Source organism: Cydia strobilella, chromosome 22 (genome assembly GCF_947568885.1).
Source record: "Cydia strobilella chromosome 22, ilCydStro3.1, whole genome shotgun sequence".
NCBI classification, from domain to species: domain Eukaryota; kingdom Metazoa; phylum Arthropoda; class Insecta; order Lepidoptera; family Tortricidae; genus Cydia; species Cydia strobilella.
The window spans coordinates 4771886-4797409 of record NC_086062.1 but is presented as its reverse complement, the minus strand read 5'-3'; the positions used below and the strand labels follow the sequence as shown (position 1 = coordinate 4797409).

The 25524-nt window shown below is 37.7% G+C and overlaps 2 protein-coding genes across 4 annotated transcripts in view; one reads left to right on the top strand and one right to left on the bottom strand.

Moving 5' to 3' along the window:
• The window catches only part of LOC134751409 (dihydropyrimidinase 1), a 59134-nt gene extending 46630 nt beyond the window's left edge, over positions 1-12504 (top strand). For both annotated transcript variants that reach the window (XM_063686811.1, XM_063686810.1), the window contains exons 6-15: positions 2333-2434; positions 3363-3407; positions 4921-5047; positions 5892-6000; positions 6218-6366; positions 6630-6817; positions 7299-7383; positions 8484-8627; positions 8758-8880; positions 9367-12504. In XM_063686811.1, coding sequence (XP_063542881.1) covers positions 2333-2434; positions 3363-3407; positions 4921-5047; positions 5892-6000; positions 6218-6366; positions 6630-6817; positions 7299-7383; positions 8484-8627; positions 8758-8880; positions 9367-9446 — 1152 coding nt within the window. In that variant the 3' untranslated portion in view covers positions 9447-12504. The remainder of the gene's footprint in view (positions 1-2332; positions 2435-3362; positions 3408-4920; positions 5048-5891; positions 6001-6217; positions 6367-6629; positions 6818-7298; positions 7384-8483; positions 8628-8757; positions 8881-9366) is intronic.
• A 654-nt stretch (positions 12505-13158) lies between these two features.
• The window catches only part of LOC134751413 (protein pangolin, isoforms A/H/I/S), a 209260-nt gene continuing 196894 nt past the window's right edge, over positions 13159-25524 (bottom strand). The window contains exons 9-12 of one of the 2 annotated variants that reach the window (XM_063686817.1): positions 22746-22947; positions 21094-21247; positions 19889-19958; positions 13159-17237 (exon numbers count right to left, since the gene is read on the bottom strand). In XM_063686817.1, coding sequence (XP_063542887.1) covers positions 16868-17237; positions 19889-19958; positions 21094-21247; positions 22746-22947 — 796 coding nt within the window. In that variant the 3' untranslated portion in view covers positions 13159-16867. Of the gene's footprint in view, positions 17238-19888; positions 19959-21093; positions 21248-21916; positions 22083-22745; positions 22948-25524 lie in introns of both variants that reach the window. The other variant, XM_063686816.1, reaches the window with a different exon arrangement.

Here is a 25524-nt window from a genome sequence, read left to right as displayed (position 1 = left end):
TATTAATTTTCTTTCAGGTACAGGGACAACTACGGATAACAAATATAAAAAAATGTTATTTCATTTGTTGTGTGAATCCATCTACACCAACAAGACATCCACTGCTGGACATAGGCCTCCCCTGGGATCTCCACAACGACTGGTCTTGCAAGACCGGCCAAAATATCGAGAAATAAATAATATAAATAAACATGATAAATATCCCGTTTTCTATAATAGTTATAATTAGAAGGCCATGCAATGTACCAACTCACTGTACCTACTTGAATAAAAAAAAAATATATAAAAAAAGTTTTAATTTTATTTTACAATTACTACTTTATTATTAGTATATTACGATACAAGTGCGAAAAGTAGGAAATTGGCAACGAGTGGCGATAAATTGAAACACGACCGAAGGAAGTCGACACGAGTTGCGAATTACCTTTTCGCACGTGTATTGTACAACGTTTTACAGTACATAATTATGGCCCTTTACATTTTCGACATATGCACGTATTGTACTAATTACCGCACTAGGGCGGTAACGTATATGTAGCACCATATGTACTAAAAAGTATTTTACAGTACATATGGTGCAACTTTCTCGCCCTAGTGCGTAAAGAGCACATTTCATGCATATGTCGAAAGTTTAAAGGGCCATATGTACTGCAAAACGTTGTACGATACACGTGCGAATAGGTAATTCGCAACTCGTGTCGATTTAAAACACTCTCTGCGGTCGTGTTTTAATCTGTAGCCACTCGTTTCGAATTTTCTCTTTTCCGCACTTGTATCGTAAATAACTATTTCAAACTGCAAGGGTACGATGATAGATCTCAATTCAATATAATTTTGCAACATTTGGCATTATTAGGTTATGAATTGTATGGAGATGAAATCTATCATCGTAGTACCCTTTCAGTTTGAGAAATACTATAGAGGCTGGGCAGTAAGGGATTGCTTTACTTGTAGAACTATATTTAGCGCTTTAAAAAAAAACTGATACCTGACACTTACAAACCTGGACTTCCTTGGGCTAGTGCTACTAAGAATCGTCAGTATTCTCCATCCTTTCTGAGTTGGAAGAACCCAAAAAGGTGAGATTTGTGAAAGTCAGGTTTTCAATATATGTGGCGTTTTCAACCAAACGGGTACCTACTTATTGTTGTCATATTTCCATAAAGCTTCAAAATGAAATCAACCTAATCGACAACCGACAATGTGGTACCTTTTAGTTCAAAACGTCACATATTTTTATAAAACGTTATAAACTAATTTATTAATAATACTGAATATCTGGGAGAAAAAGAAAACATAAGTAAAAACTCAAAATGCTCGTTTTCCCAGAGATAAGACCTAGCTCGATCGAACCCCTTACAGCAAATTTCATCGAAATCATTAGAGCCGTTTCCGATATCACTGAAATATATTTCGGTTATATCGGAATCGGACAAGAATTCGAAGACTAAAAGGTATAAGAAACATAACACAAAAAGGACAAAAAAAAGTACCCCTGACGTACCAGTCTCGAACCCGAATCCTCTTGCACGTATTTCCACGAACATACCGCAACGCCATTGCAGCATACTTACACTGCATGAAATTGTCTACTACAAGCATCACGGAAACACTGTTTGCATGTGTGAGTAATAGTAGGAAATAGCATGACAGAAACACTCTGTCGACTTTAAAAGTGTTTTTTGCACTAATGAAGTATTCAATGTTTATTATAATAGTTCAATATTTATGTAAAGAGTGCGCTAAACATACTTTTAAGTATACATATACCAACACTATTCCACAAAAAAATAAAACCTGAAAATTTGCGAAAGTGACGCCATCTAGCGGGGTTTAAGCTTTGGGTAACCTAGTCGAACCACCTTAAACACTTATTTTACAGGATTTGTGGTTTACGCCCCATTATTGGTGTCACGTATACTTGCGTGTACTATAGAGGACAGGTGTATCAGTATACATAATTTTAGAGTATAAAATACACGAAGGTTGACATTGGGCTGTAGCCGAGCGCATCAGTATCTTTGGCGGTCAGTGTCAAAGCACAGAATAAATAATAGTACTACCGTACAGAAAGGAAACTTCCTACAAAACCGAAGTTTGACAACGGTTCAGGGTCGAATCATGCTGTCCCTTTCTAATATATGGCACTAACCCTATCGATTATTTAGGGTTGTCAAAATTCAAGTCTTATCTGTGGTCGTGCACTCAAAGGGACGTCAAGTTGTGCCAACCCTAATAATTGCTCGGAGCAATGCTGAGCCGAACGGAGCCGAGTTTGCCCGAAGCGAGGAGTTTTGCACCCCTGGTTAAATCATCATTGTTTTTTTTTCAGGTGCACGCAGAGAATGGGCACATTATAGCTCGCAATACGGAGAAACTTCTAGCGGCCGGTGTTACTGGACCTGAGGGACACGAGCGATCCAGAGATGAAGAGGTTAGGATTATAATTAATAACACTAATCAATGTGTAAATGAGGCACTAGTTGTGCCGAAATAATGGTCAGTTGTATGTGATAAGGACTCGTCCATTAATTATATTTCAATTTCAATATTGGTAAAATAGATTTTTACATGTCAGGTTAGGTAAAATGCCTAATGCTAAAGCTTATTATGTTAATTTGTTAATATAAGATTTACATAATTGGACAGATAAGGTCTGAGCCAGCGAACCAGTTGTTTATAATGTTTATTTTTATTTGATGAATAAATATGTAAGGTAATTTTGTCTACAGTGTTAGGTCTCGAAAAAAGTCATCAATCAATCATACCTTTAGTATTCACTTGTATATAAATATGACTGTGATCAGTCTAGTGTGTACTGGAAAGTATGTACTGTATAGAACAAAATGCCGTTAGCTAGTTACGCGTCGGTACAACGACATCTATTGAGCTATAAAGACAACCCGAGCAGTAGAAATAGCAAGAGTAGTGATATCGTTGATAGAAGTCTCAAGTTGAAACTTAAATAATAAAGAAAGAAAATACATTTATTTAACGCCACAACATAGTACATAAAAAAGAAAGGCAAGCAGACAAAAAAAATTTGGACGCTAAAAAGGTATCAGGCTCAGCATAAAGGATGACTCACGTTAGACCGGGCCGTGTCCGGGCCGGAGCTTCCGGCGCTTACTTTTCTATGACATGACAGGTGATCACGTGATGCTTTCCATAGAAAACGAAGCGCCGGAAGCTCCGGCCCGGTCACGGCCCGGTCTAACGTGAGTCATCCTTAATGCCGCGACAAACCGTGGCGCTGGTTTTCTGTGGGGACCTAAATCAATAAACACTCGCGTTTATTTTATTGGTAGATGATAAACCTAATTTATTTCATTCTAATTGTGATGTTTTTATTTTTATTTTAGGTGGAAGGAGAGGCAGTCAATCGCGCCTGCGTTATTGCAAACCAGGTAATTAATAACTGTTAAATTAAAAACCTGATGCATGCTGTGATGATTGCCTTTAAGTGGGGATCAATAAAAAACCGGCCAAGTGCGAGTCGGACTCGCGTTCCAAGGGTTCCGTACATTACACAATTTAAACAATGTATTTTTTATGTGAAACGTGAGTGAAATGTCTAAAAAACCTGTAGGGGTCGGATCAAAAACTAAGTAATTAAGTCCGACTCACGCTTGGCTGTATATTTCTAATAGGTTTTCCTGTTATTTATAGGAAAAGAACTATTTTGTGTATTTTTTTCATAATTTTAGACCCAGTAGTTTCGGAGATACTGGGGGGGAATGGTAATTTTTTGTTTATTTTCTTGAATAACTTCTAAACTGGTTATCCTAAAATTATAAAAAAAATATATTTGAGTTTCTCAGAATGAGCTCTTTTATTTGATATGTAACACGATATAGTTTTAAAAACTATTTTTTAATTTTCTCATTTACCCCCCAAAAGTGCCACCCCTGTTTAAAATTCACTTGTTTACGTTACATGTCCATCATTGGGTCACAAACTTACATATGTATACCAAATTTCAACTTAATTGGTCTAGTAGTTTCGGAGAAAATAGGCTGTGACAGACGGACAGACAGACAGACAGACACACGAGTGATCCTATAAGGGTTCCGTTTTTTTCCTTTTGAGGTACGGAACCCTAGTCGCGGAGTCTTAGTAATAGGGTTCGGTTTTTTTCCTTTTGAAGTACGGAACCCAAAAAATGTGCCCTTTTAGTATGGTAATTCTAGTATGTAAATTGTATCTTCTGTTGGTGATCCTAATAAACAAATAAACGAAATGCCTTAGTACTTATACATCATTTTGGTACTCTTCAAACATAGGTAGCTTAGAACCACTGCAAGGAAGTTCCCTGCGGATGGATCGATGTCGATGCGGATTTCTTTAAGTGAGAGCGTTTTCGCTTTCACGAAAAAAATCCGCATCGAAATCGATCCTTCCGCTGGAGAGCTACGAATGCTACGATGCCACAGACGGACAGACAGACATTGGCCTTTAACATATTACACCCCTCTTTCTGCGTAGGGTGTTAAAATGAGGCGTATTCGGCGGAATTTGAATATTTACCATTAGGGACGTGTGACCGTTATCCGTATCAATTTTCAGGCATTCCTAAAAGGTTCACGATAAGGCGCTAATTTTTTTAGGGCTCCGTACCCAAAGGGTAAAAACGGGACCCTATTACTAAGACTCCGCTGTCCGTCTGTCTGTCTGTCTGTCACCCGGCTGTATCTCATGAACCGTGATAGCTAGACAGTTGAAATTTTCACAGATGATGTATTTCTGTTGCCGTTATAACAACAAATACTAAAAACAGAATAAACTGAATATTTAAGTGGGACTCCCATACAACAAACGTGACTTTTTTGCCGTTTTTTTGCGTAATGGTACGGAACTCTTCTTGGCCGTTTTTCAAATTATTTCTGTTTTACAATTTGCAAGATCATTATACATTGACAGGCAAACTCGCCGCTATACATCGTCCACATGATGTCTAAGAGCGCCATAAGAGCGCTACAGCAGGCCCGCGCGCGCCAGCGACAACCTTTGTACGGAGAGACCCTCGCGGCCACCGTCGGCACTGACGGTGAGGTTAAAACTTCCTTCTGTCTTTTCTTTGTTATAATCATAATCATTTATTGTATAATATTAATATTACATATCAATTACTTACAAAAAATATTGAATTTTTTTATTAATAATATAGGTAATAATTAATAATAATTAATTATAATAATTATACTCTAGGTATAACTCATACTTTAAGATTTAAAAATTCGTCGATGCTGTAAAATGTGTGCTCGAGAAGCCAATTTTTTAATTTCTATTTAAAACAAGCTAGAGAAGGAGCCGAGGTGATTGATACTGGCAACCTGTTATATACAGTCGGGCACATAATAAGAAACACAATAACGATCAATCGGAAGATTCGAATCTTTTCATAGTTATAAGAAAAACAAAAACGGAAAGATTCAAGTCTTTTCTTTGTTATAAGAAAAACAAAAACGATCAATCGAAAGGTTCGAAATGATCGAGCACCTGACATTGATTTGTATTCTTTCCAGAGAAAATACAGTGTTTAGAACGTCCAACCATCTTGAACTCTAAAACAAGTTAAAATTAGTTAAATGATTGATATTAATTATCAATTTCATTTAAATATACTTAATACTTGTATGTACAGAATTGTCATCTAGTTTTTTAAAAGTTGGTTTGTGTCAAATTTGACGTTATTGTATCTTAATTTTTTAGTCACAAATCCCTGCCCTTGTGTGTGGGTAACTAGGTATTTATTGTTTAATGTTGAAATTACCATTTGTATAGCTAATTATCAGTAATGGCAGGCCGCACAGGCCGCACTTTGTTGTAAACTAAAATCCGCGACGTAAACGTAAACTTTAAATGAGCATTAAACAAGCCTTATATTGCAGGGTCTCACTACCGCAACGCGTGCTTCCGCCACGCCGCCGCACACGTGCTGTCCCCCCCCCTCCGGCCGGACCCCTCCACCCCGCAGGCCGTCGTGGAGGCCCTCGCTGAGTGAGTAAACATGTCACTTACGTTTTTTAAATGGAAAATAGTTCGACATGTTCCGCTCCATAACCAGAAGCATCAACAGAAACCACACTTTGTCTGACCGAGGCGAACTGTTTTCGGCATTATTGTCAAATGATGATGAATTATGGGTCATTATAGTCTTCATCTTCTCAAATGACTTTTTCGTCTAAGACGGTAATCTGTTAATATGTTTTCCCAGTGACCACCTTCAGCTGATCGGCAGCGACAACTGCACCTTCCACGAGAAAGACAAGGCGTTGGGGAAGGGCAACTTCGCTAAGATCCCCAACGGAGTTAATGGGGTCGAGGACCGCATGGCCATATTGTGGCAGAAGGCTGTTAATACTGGTAAATAAATAAGATACAACTTCACCTTCCACAAATACAACGCATTCGATCAAATGAAAATTTGGCAATGAAACATCTGAAAATTTTTTTCTTGTCTTGCCAACACCTCTTTTACTAAGCCCAGGCCGAAGGGAAAGCCAGATATTTGTTACCCGCGTAATCGTAACTGATTCGTTTTCGCAAAAAAGGCACTAATACAAAATATCAAGATATCCACCTTCCGATAATAGTTTGTTTAACGTTTTTTTTATAAAATCTTCCAGGCATAATGGACCCGTGCCGGTTCGTGGCCGTGACCAGCTCCACCGCGGCCAGGATCTTCAACCTGTGGCCGGGCAAGGGCCGCGTGGCCGTCGGCAGCGACGCCGACGTGCTCGTGTGGGACCCGAGGCAGGAGAGGACCATCACAGCCGCGGCGCATAAACACGCCGTCGACTTTAATATATTCGAGGTAAGGTTCACTTTGGTTTGACAACGTGTTCAACTGGACTTATAAACGTGCCGTCGACTAATATATTTGAGGTAAAAACTTTGAAAAAAATAAGTCTAATGGTGGCCCATGAAATTCATTAAGTCAATGATATTTTATAACAAAGATCTATAGAGATCGTGCGCGTCGGAGGGTCTGCCATCTTGTGGCCTGAATCGAAAACATAAATATGTACACTGCCAAAGCAAGTGCTGCTATCTACCGTTTTCGTACGTTTTCTTGTGCATCTTGTGGGCTCCATCGGAAGCATCAAAATCAAAAACTACACAGTTACGCCTCACGCCAAAAATCTGACGGCTTCTGTGCTGCCCCCTATAGTTCATGCACATTCGTGTATTGAAATGAATGTGTCATTTTAACACATGTTTTGTCGTTGCCACTTTCGTCATTAGTCATTAAGATAGTTAGATTTAATTTTAATAATTTAGTGAATAAATTTCAGGGTCAGCACGTGGTGGGCAGCCCGCAGTACGTGATCGTGAACGGACGAGTGTGCCTGGACGACGGCCAGCTGCGGGTTGTTGAAGGTGGGAAACATGTACAGATTTGTTGATGCCCTAAATTATGATTTTCAGAAAATAATTATTACCACACGACTATTGCAGGAATGGTAGAAACGGACAAAAATTAATTTCGAAAATAGAAACGGTTATAGTTTTGACGTTTATTAGCGAAACTGAACGGGAATATAAAATCAAAATTAAGCGAAGTATTAATAAAAAGTTTTTGGCAATAATTTCATTTTTGGTACAAGCTTTTATCGCTGACTGTACTTTTCTTTCCACATACAAAGTCAAGTCAAAGTCAATATAATCTTTATTCAAATAGGCCTAGCAACAAGCACTTTTAAATTGTCAAGTTTTAAATATTACCTTAATCTAAATATCAGAGCAATTTATTGATGCAGTTATTATTCTTAAAAACATTGAATTATTATAGATATGTCAAACATAATAATAAGAATTCACAAAAGGATCGTCAAACACCAAAATTGTATAAAAAATACTAGTCTAGAAACTTTCTAGAATAAAAATCTAAATGTACAACTAATACTCATCGAGACAATTCTAAAAACTCCAAACACAATTAGGTTTCGTTGTTTTATCACAGTTCCTATGGCCACCTCCTGTCTCCATCATCAAATCAGCTCGATGGTACCATAATATAGCAATTTTGCAAATGTAATGTGTATGCAAATTTTCAGCGCATTGGAAGTCGGGAAAAGGGTCAAGATTAACTTGCAAGATTTGACCCGTACAAACATAGTTACATAAGTACATACATACTTACATAGGGACATTGCAAGTTAATATAAAGCTTGTAAAATGGTGCCCTGAGCCAACCCGCCACGCCTACGGGTTCAAGGCGTTACCCCAGTTTGCTAAAGACGCCGGTTCGAATCCAGCCTTCACCACTGGAGGGCTTCGTCGCCTTTTCTTTAATATATGACATCTATTACAGTTTATAAATTATATATAGTACTAGTGTGACTACTTAAAAAACACAAATCAAAATATTTAATAAAATAAATTGATTTGTTCCAAAAGTTGTGTGGATTTTATTTAAAACTGTAAAAAAGAGACAACATACGGAATTGAGTTTTTTGCAATTTTGTTTAATATTTCAGGGTACGGCAAATTCTTGAAGACCCCAGTGAACTCTCCCTACGTGTACGGCGGCGAGGAAGCGGTCGACTCTGCGCCCGCGCAGCCGCTGCACGTCGATGTAGCTCCTCGTCATGTCAGCGTCACTAATGGAACGCCCACACCAGGTATACGAGCTACCTGTAAATAAATAAATAAATCGGGTTACCCTCATCTGGTAGAATATTATTTGCCAGAATTACTGCCTTTTGACGAAAATGGTGTGTCAAACTATATATATTATTTTATTTCTTACAGAGGCACTGAATAAGCACCTGGAAGGTCTGTCGGTGACGTCATCAGGCTGCAGCACTCCCACGGGCCGTAAGATGCGCGAGACTGGCCAGCGGAACCTGCAGACCTCCACCTTCTCCATCAGCAGTAAGCCATCCATCCATATCGCTGTCTAATACCAAAGAGAATTAAGAAGACATAGAGACACACTCCATACATCAGTTTTGTTACCAAAACGACTATTATTTTCGTAGACTTATATTGACCGGGATATAGACCGTGATTACCTTTTGTATTGTTAATGAGCTCCCGATATTTCGACGCAGTTACATGCATCATGTTCACGGGTGACTGAAGATAGCGGGTGGGTGTCAAAGTTGTGTAGACAGCGCTCGGACTACCCTCATTCGTGCTAGTCGGATATCGGGATATCGGGAGCTCATTAATAATACAAAAGGTAATCACGGTCTATATCCCGGTCAATATAAGTCTAGTGAAACTCATCATTCAAAACTCTTTATTATTTTCGTAGTCGGCATCTAGCGTCAAGTAGCGGAACTATCAGTACTGCTACTCGACACTTCTATCTGTGGTGAATATTTTAATAACACGTGCGTTTTGTGTTTATTACAGAGGAGGTGGAAGGGCTGGACACGAAGACGTCAGTCCGCGTGCGGAACCCTCCCGGAGGCAAGTCCTCGGGACTGTGGTAGAGGACCCTAGGGTCTACGGGTCAACCAGATGGGTAGCTCAGGGAAGCTTGTGGAAAAACTTCATTAACATTTTGTTGCTTGAGAAAGGGTTAGAATTTGTATGGGTCTCGATGATTGCATGATTGATGCAAATTCACGGTGAAGCGTCATTTTTGGTTATATCGGCATATAATGTTATCTGTGTATGACCGACAAAATAATTTTGATTTGATTGATTTTGAACAAAATGAAGAGGTTGATGAAGGTTTAGTAAAATGGCTTTAGAAAACAGTTTCCGTCAAACCTAGGAACATCGAATATAAAGAAGGCTGTAATTGAGTTTTTCCACAAGTTATACAAGTACCCTCAGTGTATATTTCTCTATTTCTATTTTTAGTAAATGATTGAATAACAAATAGGAAACTTTTAAAACATTTTGATGTAGGTATTATATGAGACCGAATATACACACTCGAAATCTCTTCATAAATATAGTTGGCCAAGCAAATATTGTCAGTAGAAAAAGGCGCGAAATTCAAATTTTCTATGGGACGATATCCTTTCGCGTTCACATGTTTTTATTTTAAATTTGCCGCCTTTTTCTACTGACAAGATTTACTTGACCAACTATACAAATTGTGTATAAATACTGATATTACCTATAAATCAATAAGAAAGACTGAGATAGGAATAGAGAAGTGTGGACTGCACTTAAGAACCAATCTCGATGTAAGTCGCAACCCAAAGCTTAGTAAGATGGATGTTAGGCTAGTGGTAGTGTAGTGGCAAATGTTTAACGCAATATTTATACGTTTATACATAGCTTGTAATGGATGTCCTACCTTTATTTACTTCAGTGCCATTCAAATATGTGACATAAATTCGTCGTTTCCTCCATTTTACCAAAGAATTATTAACCGTAGAAGAACTGTATTGAATTCTAAGAAAAAATCGTGACCTTGCTGTACGACAATGAAACACTAGTTTTTGATTAGTTACCGAATAATGTACAGTCATATATATCCACATCAGGGGCCTATTGCATTATAAAATACAAGTTAATACTATTAGTAATTTTACTTAAAAAAATACTAATAGTATTAGCTTCTTCAGCTATTAATGACTCTTTGATATTATTAAACATTTATTTATGCATGTCCATGAAAAAATATGGAAGATTTTAAGAGAGCATTCTTTCTATTGGTTAATTGAAAAAAAAATTGCGTATGACAACTCAAAATCATAGTAAAACATAAAAAAACATTACACTCCTTTTTGGGCAGTCGTGTAAATAAGGCAGACATCTATTACAACTATTTTGACAGTTAATAAATAGACTGATTTATAACCCGACTAGATGAATATTCAGTGTTTTGTATCGAAAAGTATTTAACAATTCATTAATGCCCGCCAATGTGACAATGGTATTATGTTCTTCCATGTGTTTTTCATAATAGATAGCATATAACAGGGATGACACTGTTCAAAATACTTTTTTTTGTGTCTATTTTGTAGATATATGCTATCTATTGATATTTAGGTGTCAAACATTTACCAATAGATTTATTCATAAGAACCTCTGACATTTTTATAAGATCATTAAACGATATTTATGATTTTACTGACATTTAATATTTCAGATACTTGAAACCTAAGTACTAGGTTGTAAATGTTTAATATTAATCCCTTACTAACCATCCCATTCACTCCTAATAGCACAGTTTGCTAATTTCATTATTTAATTGTACTGTAACATCGATAGATGGCGTTAGTGTACAACGTCGTGCGAACAACCTTTTTTTTAAAAGCCTGACCTGAGTAATATATGATCATTGTCAAGAGGGCGCTGTTATTCTCATGTATAGGGTGACAGTTCAGTATAGTATGAAAAAACTAGTTCTAGGGAAATTCCGCAACATGGCGCGTGATCATATATTCCTGGTCAGGCTTTAAATTTATATGGGGTTTTATAACAATAGTTGTCTTTTTAAATTTGAAATGTTCGATTACAACAAACCAAAAATCTAAATCAAAGAATTCACTCGTACTACTAGCGCCATCTAACGAGTTTTAGCCTTTATTAAAAATTTAATAAGTTTTGTTATACAACCGCATAGATGGTGGTAGTGATCGGGCATTACCGCTATTTATTTCATGTTAATTATAATTGAACGGAATAACTGCTTAATTTTAGTCCGTTTAAAGTACTTCAAGTTTTTGTTACGAGGTACGTGTTTGTAAGAATTTGTATGATGATTGTATGTGCTTGAATAGCCTTTAGGTAGTAATGTTAATTTTAAGTGACATATTTGTTTTAATTTAAAGCACATAATTATTGTTTATAACTATTTTGTAAGTTTCTAAATAATTACGAGGCTTGGTTTAAATGCTTGTCTATTGCCTAGCAGCAGATTTTAATTTAAAATATCCAAATCAGCACTAGCTTTGCGATTTTATCTAAAAATCTTTCAAACTGCAAACAATATTTTGACTATCTTATCACACTTTGAATACTAAATTAACACAGGTTTTCCACCGAGAAATTCTAAAATAAAATATCTGATCATTGATAACTCAAGATAAAGGAAACTAAATTTTAGGTATCCACCTACTGCTAAAAAATTTTTGTATATAACCACAAAATCTACATTTAGCAAGTACATATGTTTTCTTTATCTGGTCTTATCTATAATTTAATAGTTACTTAATTACTTATGTTACTAGTTACTACGCCAAAGTAAAAGTATTTGAAAACCTTACCTACCTTAACTAGAATGGATTTATTTCCCTTTTCTGGTCGTTTGAATTTGTAAGTTGGCTGTGGCTGGAAATACGAAACGACAAATCACCCAACCAGATCATACGAGGGTCTGACTAGCGTAATGAGCCTATAAAAAACTGGTAGAATATAAATAATTATAAGTTTTACCATAGTACAAACATATTGGAATTTTTAACGACTAACCTAGTCTCGCAAACGGCATCACAATTTTACGGCATTTTTAACATATTTACTTTTATTTTCTAAATGTATCTCTATTATGCATTGTCACGAAATAAACAATGTAATCTCTTGAAAGCGTTTTTTATATATTACGAACCCCATGTTTTATTTAATGTGTATTCCGTTGATTCCAAAAATAGACTATATTATTATGGAAATATGGGTGATTTTCGGAATTACTTAACTCAGTGTGTATTTTTTTTCTTATTACAAAAAGGCAAGCATTTGACTCCAATCTCGCCTGATGGTAAGTGCCGATGCAGTATAGGATGGATCATGGTTACCTAAAAGATGTCTATTCACTTTCGATTTAAAAAGATCCAAGTTATAGTAGACTGGGAATATATTTGCAGGAAGTGAATTCCACTCCTTAGCCGTTCGCATGATAAAGCTGGATGCATAGCGCTTAGTACGAATCAGTGGCAGAGTAACGACGTAAGGGTGAAACGCAAAGTCCGCGTCTAGTCCCACGGTGGCAGAATGGAGATAGGGGGATTAGATTATTTACAATTTTAAAGTATTTGGAATTACTCGTATAGTATAATATAATATTACACACGTGTAGTACAGGTTCTTGGTGGCGGGACAAGTTAAAAGGATGGATGGCGGTATTATCCCTCATAATTACTATATACTAACGCCATCTGTTGTCAATTTCAATAACTGAACTCTGTAATTTTTTAACTAGTGTGATAATTAGGTAAAAAAGGTCCAAAAATAAAATAGAAGTACAATTTTTACGTTGTTTATTAAAATAATATTCGTTCAACTGAACACAAGACACGGGCCAGACCTAACCTTGCTTCTATTTGACAACTACAAAAAAAATATTGCGTCTTCGTCTTTACAATATCCGCTTAACAATAAAAACAATCTATAACACCTATCTAACCGAGGTATCGGAGTTACCAATCGATGCAGATTTTAGTATTTTAAACAGCAATTATTTAAATTTAAGCTCAAATTGATTGGTCAGTAATGTACGTACTAAAATACAGTGAAGTATGCGCCCGATTTTTATTTAAAGTATTTGATACTTGATATTTCCAATAGAAGTGACAAAAAATATACCAATAGATATGAGTCTAGATCGCTAGATTCGGACTAAGCTAGTGGCATGGCATTAGCAATGACAAAGTGTGGCAATATTAATGTCAAATTTATATTAAAATATGAAACTCAATTTGTTCTGTGATGCAAAATTAGCTGACGGACTTTACTCACATCATGCCACGCTTTCAAAATGACTTGTTTGTTTTGTACAATTATGGATTAAAAAAAATGGCTCTAATTCATTCCATTCCATAGAAATGAATGCCGACAGCCCGCCCGGGCTGGACGCCGACAGCGGCGTGTCGGCGTCGCCGTCGTCGTCCGACGCGTCGGACAGCTCCTCGAGCTTTACGTCCTCATACAATACTAAAATGTACATCGATGTAGGTTGACTTGTATGATGGTTTGGATAAAAAAGTCCATGTCAGCAATTCGTTGTCTAGTAATAAAAAAGATCATTCAGAATCTACTTTTAACAACAATACATTAAATATTGAACTAAAAATATTTATTTCATGTGTACTTTTTTCATTGATTGTCCACTTACGAGTTATCACATGCAAAAAACGTTTAAAAGTATGCTTAAATGATATATAAAAAAAGTTAAGCTGCCATAGTAAAATAAAATTACGGTACAAGGACTTATTTATCCAAAACTCCATATTATGTAAGTATCGGTTCAGTTTCATTATCAATTTGGCACAGACATTAGAGTAAATTACATAGTTATTATAATCCATTTTATTTCCCTGGCAAAATTCAGTTCTAGATGGTTTTGGCACTTTCGTTATAATACCGTCAAAAAATAAATCAAATCATACTTTTGCGCGAAACGAAAATAAATTCAATAATAGTAAAATTCAAAGTACCTTAAAATATAAATTTACAAAAAAATCTTATTAAAGATTTAGTTTTATTATACAGTACCCATGTTCAGTATTGCACATTAATTTCCTATGCAAAGCTAGCGGGTCAAAAAACTTAAAAATGCTTAAAATGATCAAGATTTTGTCAAAGTTATAAATCATTGATCAAGGTAGTCAACTGTTTTAATCAACGGGGCTCATAATAGTTTTAAAAGTCGTGTAATCAAGTGTTTCTCATTAATACGGCTTGATTTGCAGTCAACAACGTTAAAAATCTTAATAATAACAATAAAAAGTAATTAACAAAAAGAACTGTTGGATAAAACAAACCATCCGAGAACATTCCGAGGGTATTTTAATAATAATATAAATGCAATATTTTTAACCGAAAAAATCTAATATTCATGAAATACAAATTTATTTACAAACTTGAGTCATATACACTCTGTTTCTTTATTATATAATCCCAGGTAATGTAAAAATTATAATATGAAAATTACAATTTATCCTGTTAAATTTTTCATTATACATTTTTTGTTTCAAGTCAGTATTCCGCTAATATTTTTCTTTAAACTTTTTATATTGTAATAATGTATACATAAGTAGCATAGTACACTTATTTCTAATATGACACAGTTATATTAAACCTATATTTTATATTTTTACATCATATATGTACTTACACATATACAGTGGTTTAAATTGTACCTAAATGCTCTTTAACACATCACAATAAAAGTAAAAACATTAGAAAATCAAGATCTCGTTTTTTTATGAGACTTATCAACAAATAAATGCATGCAAAATCGAATTTCATGATCGTAACGCATGATTGATATATCTTCCAGAAAAGTCAAAATGAGGATAAATTAAAATCCATGCAACTTAAAAAATCAAACTCCATTGAAAATGCGACCTTATATTAAAGAGCACTCGATCCAAATCCCGATTTACAAATTCACTCATACAACGTGCCTAAACTAACCTACGACAGTCTAACTTGTTCCGCACAACGGAAAAAAACTCCTTTTCCCTTTGTGTCATCTTACATTTAACTTTTTACAAAAACATGATACAAAGGGAAATTACTCTTTTTAAAACTATATCTTAATAAAACTACGCTACATGGAACCTTATCGGTGCAGGCCGTCCGATGAAACATTAAGGAAAAAACTTAATTAAAAAATTCAACTCGAAATAACTTAAACAACCTAAAAAAAGGTTTGCGGCTCCTGCCTGCATTTCTGACATTTCCCAGGCGTATTTTTCTATTTGATTTTCACTATATCAAGTAATTAGTTGAAACATAATTAGAAAAATACACGAAATAATACGTAAGATATAAGTATGAAGTAAATATTGAGTTGAATCCGTTAATAAGATGTTTAAATGAAATGTCCATAAGAGAGCAATGTATGTGACAGTGTTAGCAGTACTTTCCATACCAATACTACCATAACTTTATATTTCACTGTTTAATCTCAGTTAATAATTAAGGATATTGTTATAAATAAGTACAATGAACGGAACAAGCGAATTAAAAAGTTATGGTAATAATTGTGCGTTTTCAATCTGTGACATTTAAGCCCGCTGCATTAGTCTTAAAAACGGTCTAGATTTTTATGATCATTATAAAAAAAGTGTTATTGGCGATATAGATGGCGTTAAAATCAACCTAGTTTATTTTGAAAAATAGTCATACAGTTACAATGCAGTCAGTTTACATGTCAACAGATCAAAATGTAAGGAAACGAAAATTATTGATGATTAACATGCCATGTACTTTAGTGATATGTCCCACATTTTTATAATTCAAATCCAAAATTAAAAACAGGTGTAAATGGCACATTTGACATGTGACTAGTTGCGATAGAGACAATATTAGGGTTTTAAAATAACAACAAATAACTTGAATGCTGTAGAAGTGACATTTAGCAATGGGATCTGAAAACCCTAAAATTGTATGGAAGAAGAAATTTGAAAAATAAATCTGTGGGTGACGTCATACAAAATGCTAAATGACTCGATTGGGGCTCAAATTGAGATCAAAGCGACTTTAAATTTATGAAAAATGGAAATGACAACATATGACGTATTATAATTAAACGAGTCATAAACTCAAGGTCAATTTGAAATGTCAATTGTATAGGTACATTTATATACGGAATCGACGTAAAAGAATACCGAGCATCTGGTAAAAAAGATGCACGTGATTAGGCCTCTCAAAAATAAAGCACACGAAAATGCCGGTATTCGTTTACGCAATAAAAATCCGCGAACGGTAAAAGTTCATCGAAGGATCAGTATACGGGGTACCTACTTGTTTAGTTATCACAACCGACGACTCGTTTTACGGCGCGGCCGCTAGATGGCCCGGGCCGACGATACGAGTTCTCATTACGAGATGGCGCCACCGTTCACTAAAAACTTTAGGGATCTCTCGTGTCAATTTAACCTCGCCGCGGCGATCGTCTGGAGGTCAAGACAGAGTACCGGGTTGGGCCGGTTCCACACTGGCACTATGAGACGGATATGACCTCGTGTGAGGGCCGCGCCTGCGCCGAGCGCGGCCACGACTGGCTGGTGAGCTGGCCGACCGACAGCGGGTTGTTGGCGTCGCGCGGGTTGGTACCGACGGGGTTGCGGGGGGGTGGAGGCGGGTCGGAGGCGGGCGAGGCCAGCGACGACAGCGCCGACAGCCCGCCCGGGCTGGACGCCGACAGCGGCGTGTCGGCGTCGCCGTCGTCGTCCGACGCGTCGGACAGCTCCTCGAGCTTCACGTCCTCATCGGAGCACGGCGACTGCGGGGTCGCGGGCGGCCCTCCCACCCCCATCGTCCCGGACGCGGCCGCTAGCGCTTCCATGTAGCGCACGCATTTCTTCTTCCGCCTGCAACATTACGAAGTAACGGTACAACTCTCGGTTTGTAGCTGTTTTGAATAGTAAGTTATAATTTTGCTTGCGATTGCGCTAAAAAGGTTTGTACATTTTGATTGTTGCAAAAAAAGTTATCTGCTGTTGAATCACAGACTTATCCCATACTTACTAAAAGAAAATAAAAGCATCTAAAATTACCATTCCTTTACTTATTCTTACCTTAGCGTCGTCACCTTCATACAAAGTTTACGGAAAATATGTAGTAACAAAATAAGAAAATAAACTAATAAAAATATATTTTTAATACACTTTTTTTTTAAATGCACATTTATTACTTAAAAGGCAAGCAAAATTACAACTTATTGAAACCAGCGTAAAGCTGATTACTCAGACTAAACAAAATGTTTCATATTACTATAGGAAGAAAATATAACTTAAGGGTAGACTAAGGGGTAAGGGGTTATTTTAAAAACAGATATTTCCAATACTTATTAATAATATGAAACATTAATTTAAAACCACTACAACACATCAATACGTTACAACAAAAACACTGAAAAATTCAATAAAAAAAATCAATTTGAATCATGCCTGATCAATGTTAGAAGAGCTCACAATAAAACAAAAAAAAAACATGCCCAGTATTAAGGAGTTATGTGTCCTATATAAAGGCACGAAGACCTTAAAAGGCAACAAAAGATTCTACAAAAAAACTCAATATACAAACAACGTCGAAATAAAGACCTGAAAAAACTCAAACAAGTAAAAGTTTACGGCATTGTTATAAAAGAAACATAATAAAGACAAAAAGAGCATGGAAAAACAAAAAATCCTTTTCGCTGAAAAGCTGTTTTTGTGTCAATGGATTAAAGCTTCTAAAATGTGCATAATTATAACCATTAATAACATGCCACTAAAAAAACACATCAATCGAATCTACTGTTCACGGCATTTCCACTTCACGACAAATACTGTTACGGCCATTTTAAAAATATCATTCCCATTGATTTCTTTATATTTTTGACGCTATATGGTGTCTATCATGTAAATATGCATTTTCGTTGCTAAATACTATGTACCTATACCATACCACCTTACACATCGTGAAGTATATGAATTTGTCCATGAAACTCGCTGATGTGCGGATGGAAACTTTCAAAAATTGCGCATTTTTTCCCATTGAGAAAAATTGACACCTTACATTTTCGTATGGTGAAAAAAGTCTAGTGCCTTTACACTTTTTTGAAACTTTCCGTTACTTGTACATGTGAATCGGAGAAACGAATCTATCTTTCAAAAACGTCGAATGATATTATCAAAATGGCCATTACGATCAACCTGGCGGGAAGACTGACCGTGGCTCGTCCGGCGCTCGGCCGGCACTAGAGGTTGACGTATGTGGGCTCCTGCGGGCTCGCGGCCACCAGCGGCGCCGCCGGCTCCGGCCGCAGCAGACCCACCCCCACTCCCAACCCCACCCCACCCGACACCAACACGCTACCCGACTCGGGGCTGCACACCGCCCGTTATACATCATACGGGGACAATCAAGTGAGAGAAACATATATATGTGATATAATAGATGAAGGAGTTAGAAGTCAATAACGACAAGAAAGTAGGAAACGGCAAGATTATTAGAGAAGTAGCATGTAAAATTTAAAGGATAAAGCGAAAGAAATATGATGAATAGGGTAGAAAAACATAAGATGGTAGAGAAGTAGATTAAGAGTGAACAGTTGTGGATAAGAGTAAAATACAAAAAGAAGACAGAAATTATAGTGGACATAGAGTACGATAATGAGATGAGTAGAGTGGAATAAGTAGGTGAGAATAAAATATCATTGGTAAATAGGAGAATTTTAAAACAAAAGAGTTAAAGTAAAAATTGTGAAGAGTTGTGGTGATTATAAAAATATGCAAAAAATAAAAACAACAGAAGCAAATAATGATATAAAGTGGGAGGTTATGTGATTGTCAGGTGATTGTAAAGAGAACAGTCCGAGTCAAGTGGCGTGAGGCGAACGCAATATAAAAATAGCATCGGAGCAAAATAATAAAAATAGTTAGAAAAACGTCACCAATAGTGCCAGCGGATCCAATCCGTGGGAAGCGGCAATCATGAGTGGAGAAAACATTTCATCAGTACATGGAACTTTATAACCTCACACTTAACGTAAACGAATTCAAAGAAAAAAGCGAGAGCAATTCAGAAAATGTGTCAAGATTTTTTTGAAAGCTTTTCTTCGACAAATGATTGCCCTTCGACGCCGGCGAACTTACACCTACTTCCACTACTTCACTCTTTGTCTACTTTCAAAAAAATCTATTCCGTTTCGCTAAGGTATTTTTATATATTTCTTTGTGAAAAGACACATTTTCTGAATCACCATCGGCTTCAGCTCTGTTCGCTCTGAACAGGTTAAAATAAAAAACAAATTCGTAAAAATAACAACTAAGTTATAGGATTTGTTTTTAAATAATACGAAAATGTTACGACCAGGCTCTCTTGGGAAACTTTAGACTGAAAGATAGCCAAGTCTTTCCACATAGAAACAATATCAAAATAACTGTCGCCAATAGTTCCACAGATTACTCTGGGTTGTGGCTGATAGATTTTCTGTGTCAAGCGAACATAAATCAAAATGAGAAAGAAGGACACACACCTGCAAGGTTTGCACCACTGGTTCTGTTGGTCGAGGCCGTACCTCGCTCGGCACTTCTTCAAATTATTTCCTGGAAGTACATTAGGACACACAGTTAGAACACGCACTTTAAAATCCACTCGGCAAAATAATCTCTGGATAGTTAGAAAAATAGAATCCATGGCAAAGTTATCAAATAATTCAAATTAGCAAATCAATCGTTATGGAATTAAATGTCCAGATTAGAAAATAAAAATATGACATCAGATAAATTTTGGTTCAGCGGTTAAATCAGGAGGCGAATGAAAACGATAAATACTCGCTTGCGAATCAAAGGTTACCCGAAATCATATTCCAAGCCTTAATGTAAACTAATACGCTAAAACTACAAAAAAGCAGCATGCATCCATACCCCCAGACGTGTTAGTTGGCATGCGGGAGGGGACGGGACAAACGAAAGGGATAACGGAAAAAACATTGGTTTTAAAAATAACAGACTACACGCATGAACTTCCAAAATAAATGCTAACTACGTTCGAAAATAAAATAATAACCACAAATAAACATGACGCTTATAAGCAAAATTTAAGCAGAATAGGTTCTCCGGAATCAAAAATAAATATTGAATCATTTGGCCAGTATCATTATATATAGACACCGCAGACACAAGCAGGCTGGGCCGGTTGCCCAACTGTGGGCGCAGCGGCGGGCGTCCCTGCCGCATGCAGCGCACAACGCACTTCAGACCAGTCGGGAAGGCTGTCCCAGCCAGACTATCGGTACTCTACTACTCCCTGCAAAGCGGTCACTTGGTCCTTCGACTGTCGAACATGCACGCTCCCCGAATCATGACCTCGGAGCAGATCGGAAAGCCAAAAACCGGGACAACCTTCGAAGGAGTGCCACTTACAACAGGGTTCTCATAAAATAGCGTTGTAATAAAAATAAATAAAGGCGATAAATAATATATAAAAATACTGATATTGCTACAACCTGGACCCCGTTAACCAACACTCGGCAATAATGCTATGTCGAATTGTGTTCAAGAGCAAGTGATTGACCTCCACGGGGGGAGAGGACGGGAGGCGGCGGGCGTCTGCGACTTAATCCTTCATTAATTGACCTCGTTTGTAAATGAGGAGTGTGTGCGCTAGACGCCCGCCGTAGGATGGGAGCGGTCTGTCGTCCGCGGACAGACGGGAGGCGGCCGGAGTGTAAGGCAGTACCTCCATCGGTTGTCTCCTGTTTTCGCTTCCTCTTCTTGCCCCTTTGCGTATTAGCCCTAGATGACCAATCGGGATAGAGCTGCATGTGCAGCTGGCGCTCGCGTCGCGCCAACTCGTAATACTTTGCTTGCTCCTCGCGGCCCAGCGCATGCCACTGAACCGACGCGATATGGAAAGAAAAGAAAATGCACTTCGACGGTGGTTCTCGCCCGGGCCGAGCACCGCGCCTACTCTCGTGCTAGAAAAACAGCCCGCGTGAAGCCGCTTAAATTTTGATCCTAATGAAAATGGCCAATTATAGTTCCTCACAGAACCTATTCTGCGGACGGTATCGGTCGCGGTTCGTCTAGACATCTAACAAACCAATATAGTTTCCGATAGGGGTGTAGGGTGTACATGTACACGATCACTCGACGACTACGTACACAGAACACGCAACACTAAGGGGCGCGGGACGGCGCGCGGCGCCCGTTCCGGTCCGGTCGGGTCCGGTCGGATCGGGTCCGGTCCGGGCCGATCCGGGTCCGTCGCCGTCTCGCGCCTCGCCGCAACGGTTCCAGCCGCTTTTCTAGCACAGGCACCTCCGGGCCGCCGCACAGTAACACAGTAGTTAACACGCACACACGCACACTCACATACGGACAGGACGGGCACGGGCACGGGTACGGACTCGTCGTTAATACAAGCCGGTAGTTAGTTACGGGACGGGACTCTCTCGGGGGTGTTAGTGGGTGTGCGGGAGAGAGCCCGGTCGGGGGTGAAGCGAGTGTACAAGCGCGGAACATCCCAGCCCCACGCGTGTTCGGGTCCTAGGGTCCAATACCTCCCAACTCAGCAGGACTACGGTCCTTTTTCCGCTTTTTCTTTTTGGAACCGTAACCGTAGTTGTCCCTCGCGCTCCAACCCGGGTACAGCTGCATATGGAGCTGTCTCTCCTGTCTCGCTTTCTCATAGTACTTTGCTTGCTCTTCGCGACTCAACGAATGCCACTGCGTTAGATTACGACACGATATTGATATGTTACTGAGTCCGACAACTGTCAATCGTGGACGTTCAACGGCGTTGAGCGTCCATGACTAAGGCTTGTTAGGAATCGGATTACGTTCCGAGTACTGCTTGTTATTCAACGCGCCGGTGATACAAAAACACGTAGGCATTCGATAGCATAATCATATTCCTAACAAGACACAATACAAAGAACATTGAATTTTAAAATTGGCCATTATGTATTACAGAATGTCAAGTCATTAAGATCATGACTCAGTGGCCCGAATGAATCTATACTCCCGAAATAGATGCTCTTAAACTTGCGATAGTGTTCGGTTTTGGATAACAACTAAATGACTAAAAACAGTTTTTTAAAAGAAAACAATGAAAGCTGAGCCATATAAAATCATTTACTTATGCAGAAATATTATTTATAAAAGATACTAAAAAATTAGATATATTTTGTTATTGAATTTTCGTTACATCCCTGGCCTCTTTATAAATATTTTCTGATCAGTGTAAAAACTTCTAAAACAACAACGCTTCTTTTCTTCTGTATTGCAAAATCCTGCCAACAAATTTCAATTTCAAAAAGAAGAAGATCCATTCCTGCCACCGAGTTCCAAAATCAAATGAAATCTAATCAAGAACCATTTTCAACTCACCCGTCGTCCCAATATCTGATTGATAGCAGCGGATTCCTTCAAAGTACACTCGGCTACCACCTTCGCCCGCATTTCTTTCATGTACAGCATGAACGCGTTGAGGGGCTTCTTTATATGCGGTTTCTTGTTCTGCTCTTTGCTGTTGTTGCTGGCTGTACCCTCGTTGGGCTTGTCGTTGCTGCTGCTGCTCTTTTCTAGTGACCTGAAAGGCAAATAATGTGATCTTAGTGTGACGTCATGGATAGCAGATCTGTGAGGAGTTTATAAGTATTTTGTGCATGTTTCTAAGGCTTGATTTCCTCCTACGCTGACATCGGTCGAGCCTACGAATTATTACACTGTTGTTTGGGCCGCCGCACAGCGACGCTAACGTCCGCGGCAGATTTATTGCTTAATTCGTGCGCTCGACCGACGTCAGCTACCGATGTCAGCGTAGGAGGAAATCAAGCCCAAAGAGTGTAAGTAAATAAATAGGTAACGCTTTTCTGAATAAATGTCAATATTATTGCTGTCCTACTTCCCGCTCCACATGGCGACCCTGCCGCGTGCGGTGTAGCAAACAGCAATTTTAGACTTCTGAACTGTATCCGACTAAGAAATAAGTATTTTATTTTTTAAGTTCTCAAGTGATAATATGATATGTCATTACAGTTACCGAGACAGGGGCTTAGTGGCTATTCACATCGGTCGTTCAAATAATATTACCTAACCTAACTCAATTCTTTGATATAATTTTTAAAGTTTTAGTTTCCTAATTATAGAGCTACCTTTTTAAGGAACACATATTTATTATCATAATGTTCCAGGAAAATTGTTGTCACTTTCAATTTTAATTTTCGTCACCCGTCACCGAGACCAATATGCTAACGAGACACACAGACAGACAATAAACACATCCGGCTGGAAATAGACGCGTTTCCTGCGCGCGCGCAATAGACAACGCATGTTGTTTATGGCCGGCGCATGTAACCTTGGAAACGTCGTATGTTAATATGGGAGTAGTATGGAGATACGTTAATTTGTAAGCGCGTGTTTATGACTACCGTTGACTACTTTGTAAACGTCGTAAGTTAATATGGAAGTCGCAAGGAGATACGGCTATTTGAAAACGCGTGTTTATGACTACCGTTGACATTTTGTAAATGTCGTATGTCACTACGGAAATCGTAAAGAGATACGTCAATTTGAGATGGAATGTTCACGTCTGTAGTAAATAAGTTTATAAACGGCGTATATGACTATGACATTTGTATGGAGATACGATGTTTAGAAAGGCAAGGCAGTTGCGCGTAAAAAGTTCAGAGAAATGTATATCTATAACTCAAGACAACTCAAGTTATGGATATAAATGAATGCAATTGCATAGACGGTTCGAAGGAATGTCAACTTTCTGCAATGGCAGGAAGCAATATGAAAGACTTGCTATTTTCAGATGTGACAATGATAGGTTAAATGTGCTGTCGATGTATGCGTATTATGCGTAATATCAGTAGTTTTTGGACGGTTTAATTTGATTTATCTATCTATTTATAATAACCATAATTTGTGATTAAAACTTATGTTGCGATTTGCCTTACCTATTTAGCGTATAAAATTGAAGACTTTACATTTCAGAAAAGATAGATATGTAGATAAGTATTCTCGATTAAGTTAAGATAAGCAACGAAAATGGTCAATCCATTTCCATTATGTGTTGGTTAAGCAGTGTATGTCAACTGTATATAATTAGGCATTAAAACATCGTGTGATGTTTTATGAAATTCGCTTTTAGTTTCATGAACCCCCACTCGTATTTTAATGCCTTTCATTATGTAGCAGTCATATAAACTACTATTGAATTGAATTGAATTGAAATTCTTTATTTCGAACTTGACGTCCATAGGGTTAGGTCATACAATAACTTAATCTAGAGTTAGTATTACAAGTAATTAGACAAAACAAACAGAACAAAACATTACATAACAGAACATTACATTTATAAGTTTCGCGGCGGAGCAGCAACAGGTGCGTGTAGCTGCATGTACCGCTTGACTAGGGGCGAGTCCCAACGCTGCGCCAGCGTACTTAGGATGCTGTTCGTGCTGTTTCGGCTGCGATTGAGGAGTGACGCGCATCGCTTCCTCATGATGGCATAAAAACAGTCTGTTTGAGCCTCAGCAAACATCGCTGAGGCACTACAATACTATTAAAAGTAACATGGTATAAATATAAATTCTAAACGCGTTCCAAAGGCATAATTAAGAGACAGTTTAATAAACCACCGAAACTATTAAAAATTGTAAAACCAAAGAATGCTGAAAAACGACTTCCTTCTCCGCCCAAAACCAAACTTTATTTTAAAGGCGGTACAGCTAAAATTAGAACAATATACAGAAGGACATAAGCGGTTTATTTTTTCTAACAATATATGCTTTTTTAAGGTTTAAAATGTTAGTTTATCATAGGCGTTTTCAGTAAATTAGTTCGAGGAACGCATTCGAAGTCTGAAATACGCCTTCCGTCGGTTGGGTTTAAAAATGGAAGAAAAAGCACGATGCGTGCGCCCGCGCAGTCGGCGAGCGGCGTGGAGGTGATTATGACGGATGGTCGGCAGAAACACGGAGAATGTAAAAATATTAACATAAAACTTCGTTTAACCTTTCATGTGTGTGGTGGGCAAAAATTGTAGTATTTTTTATCTTGACATAGCGAGATTAGTGAGTCGAATATCCTTTAAAAAAAAAACTATAAAGATTTGTAAAGATTTCTTCCTGTATTGAAACGGACACGCTTCGCACTC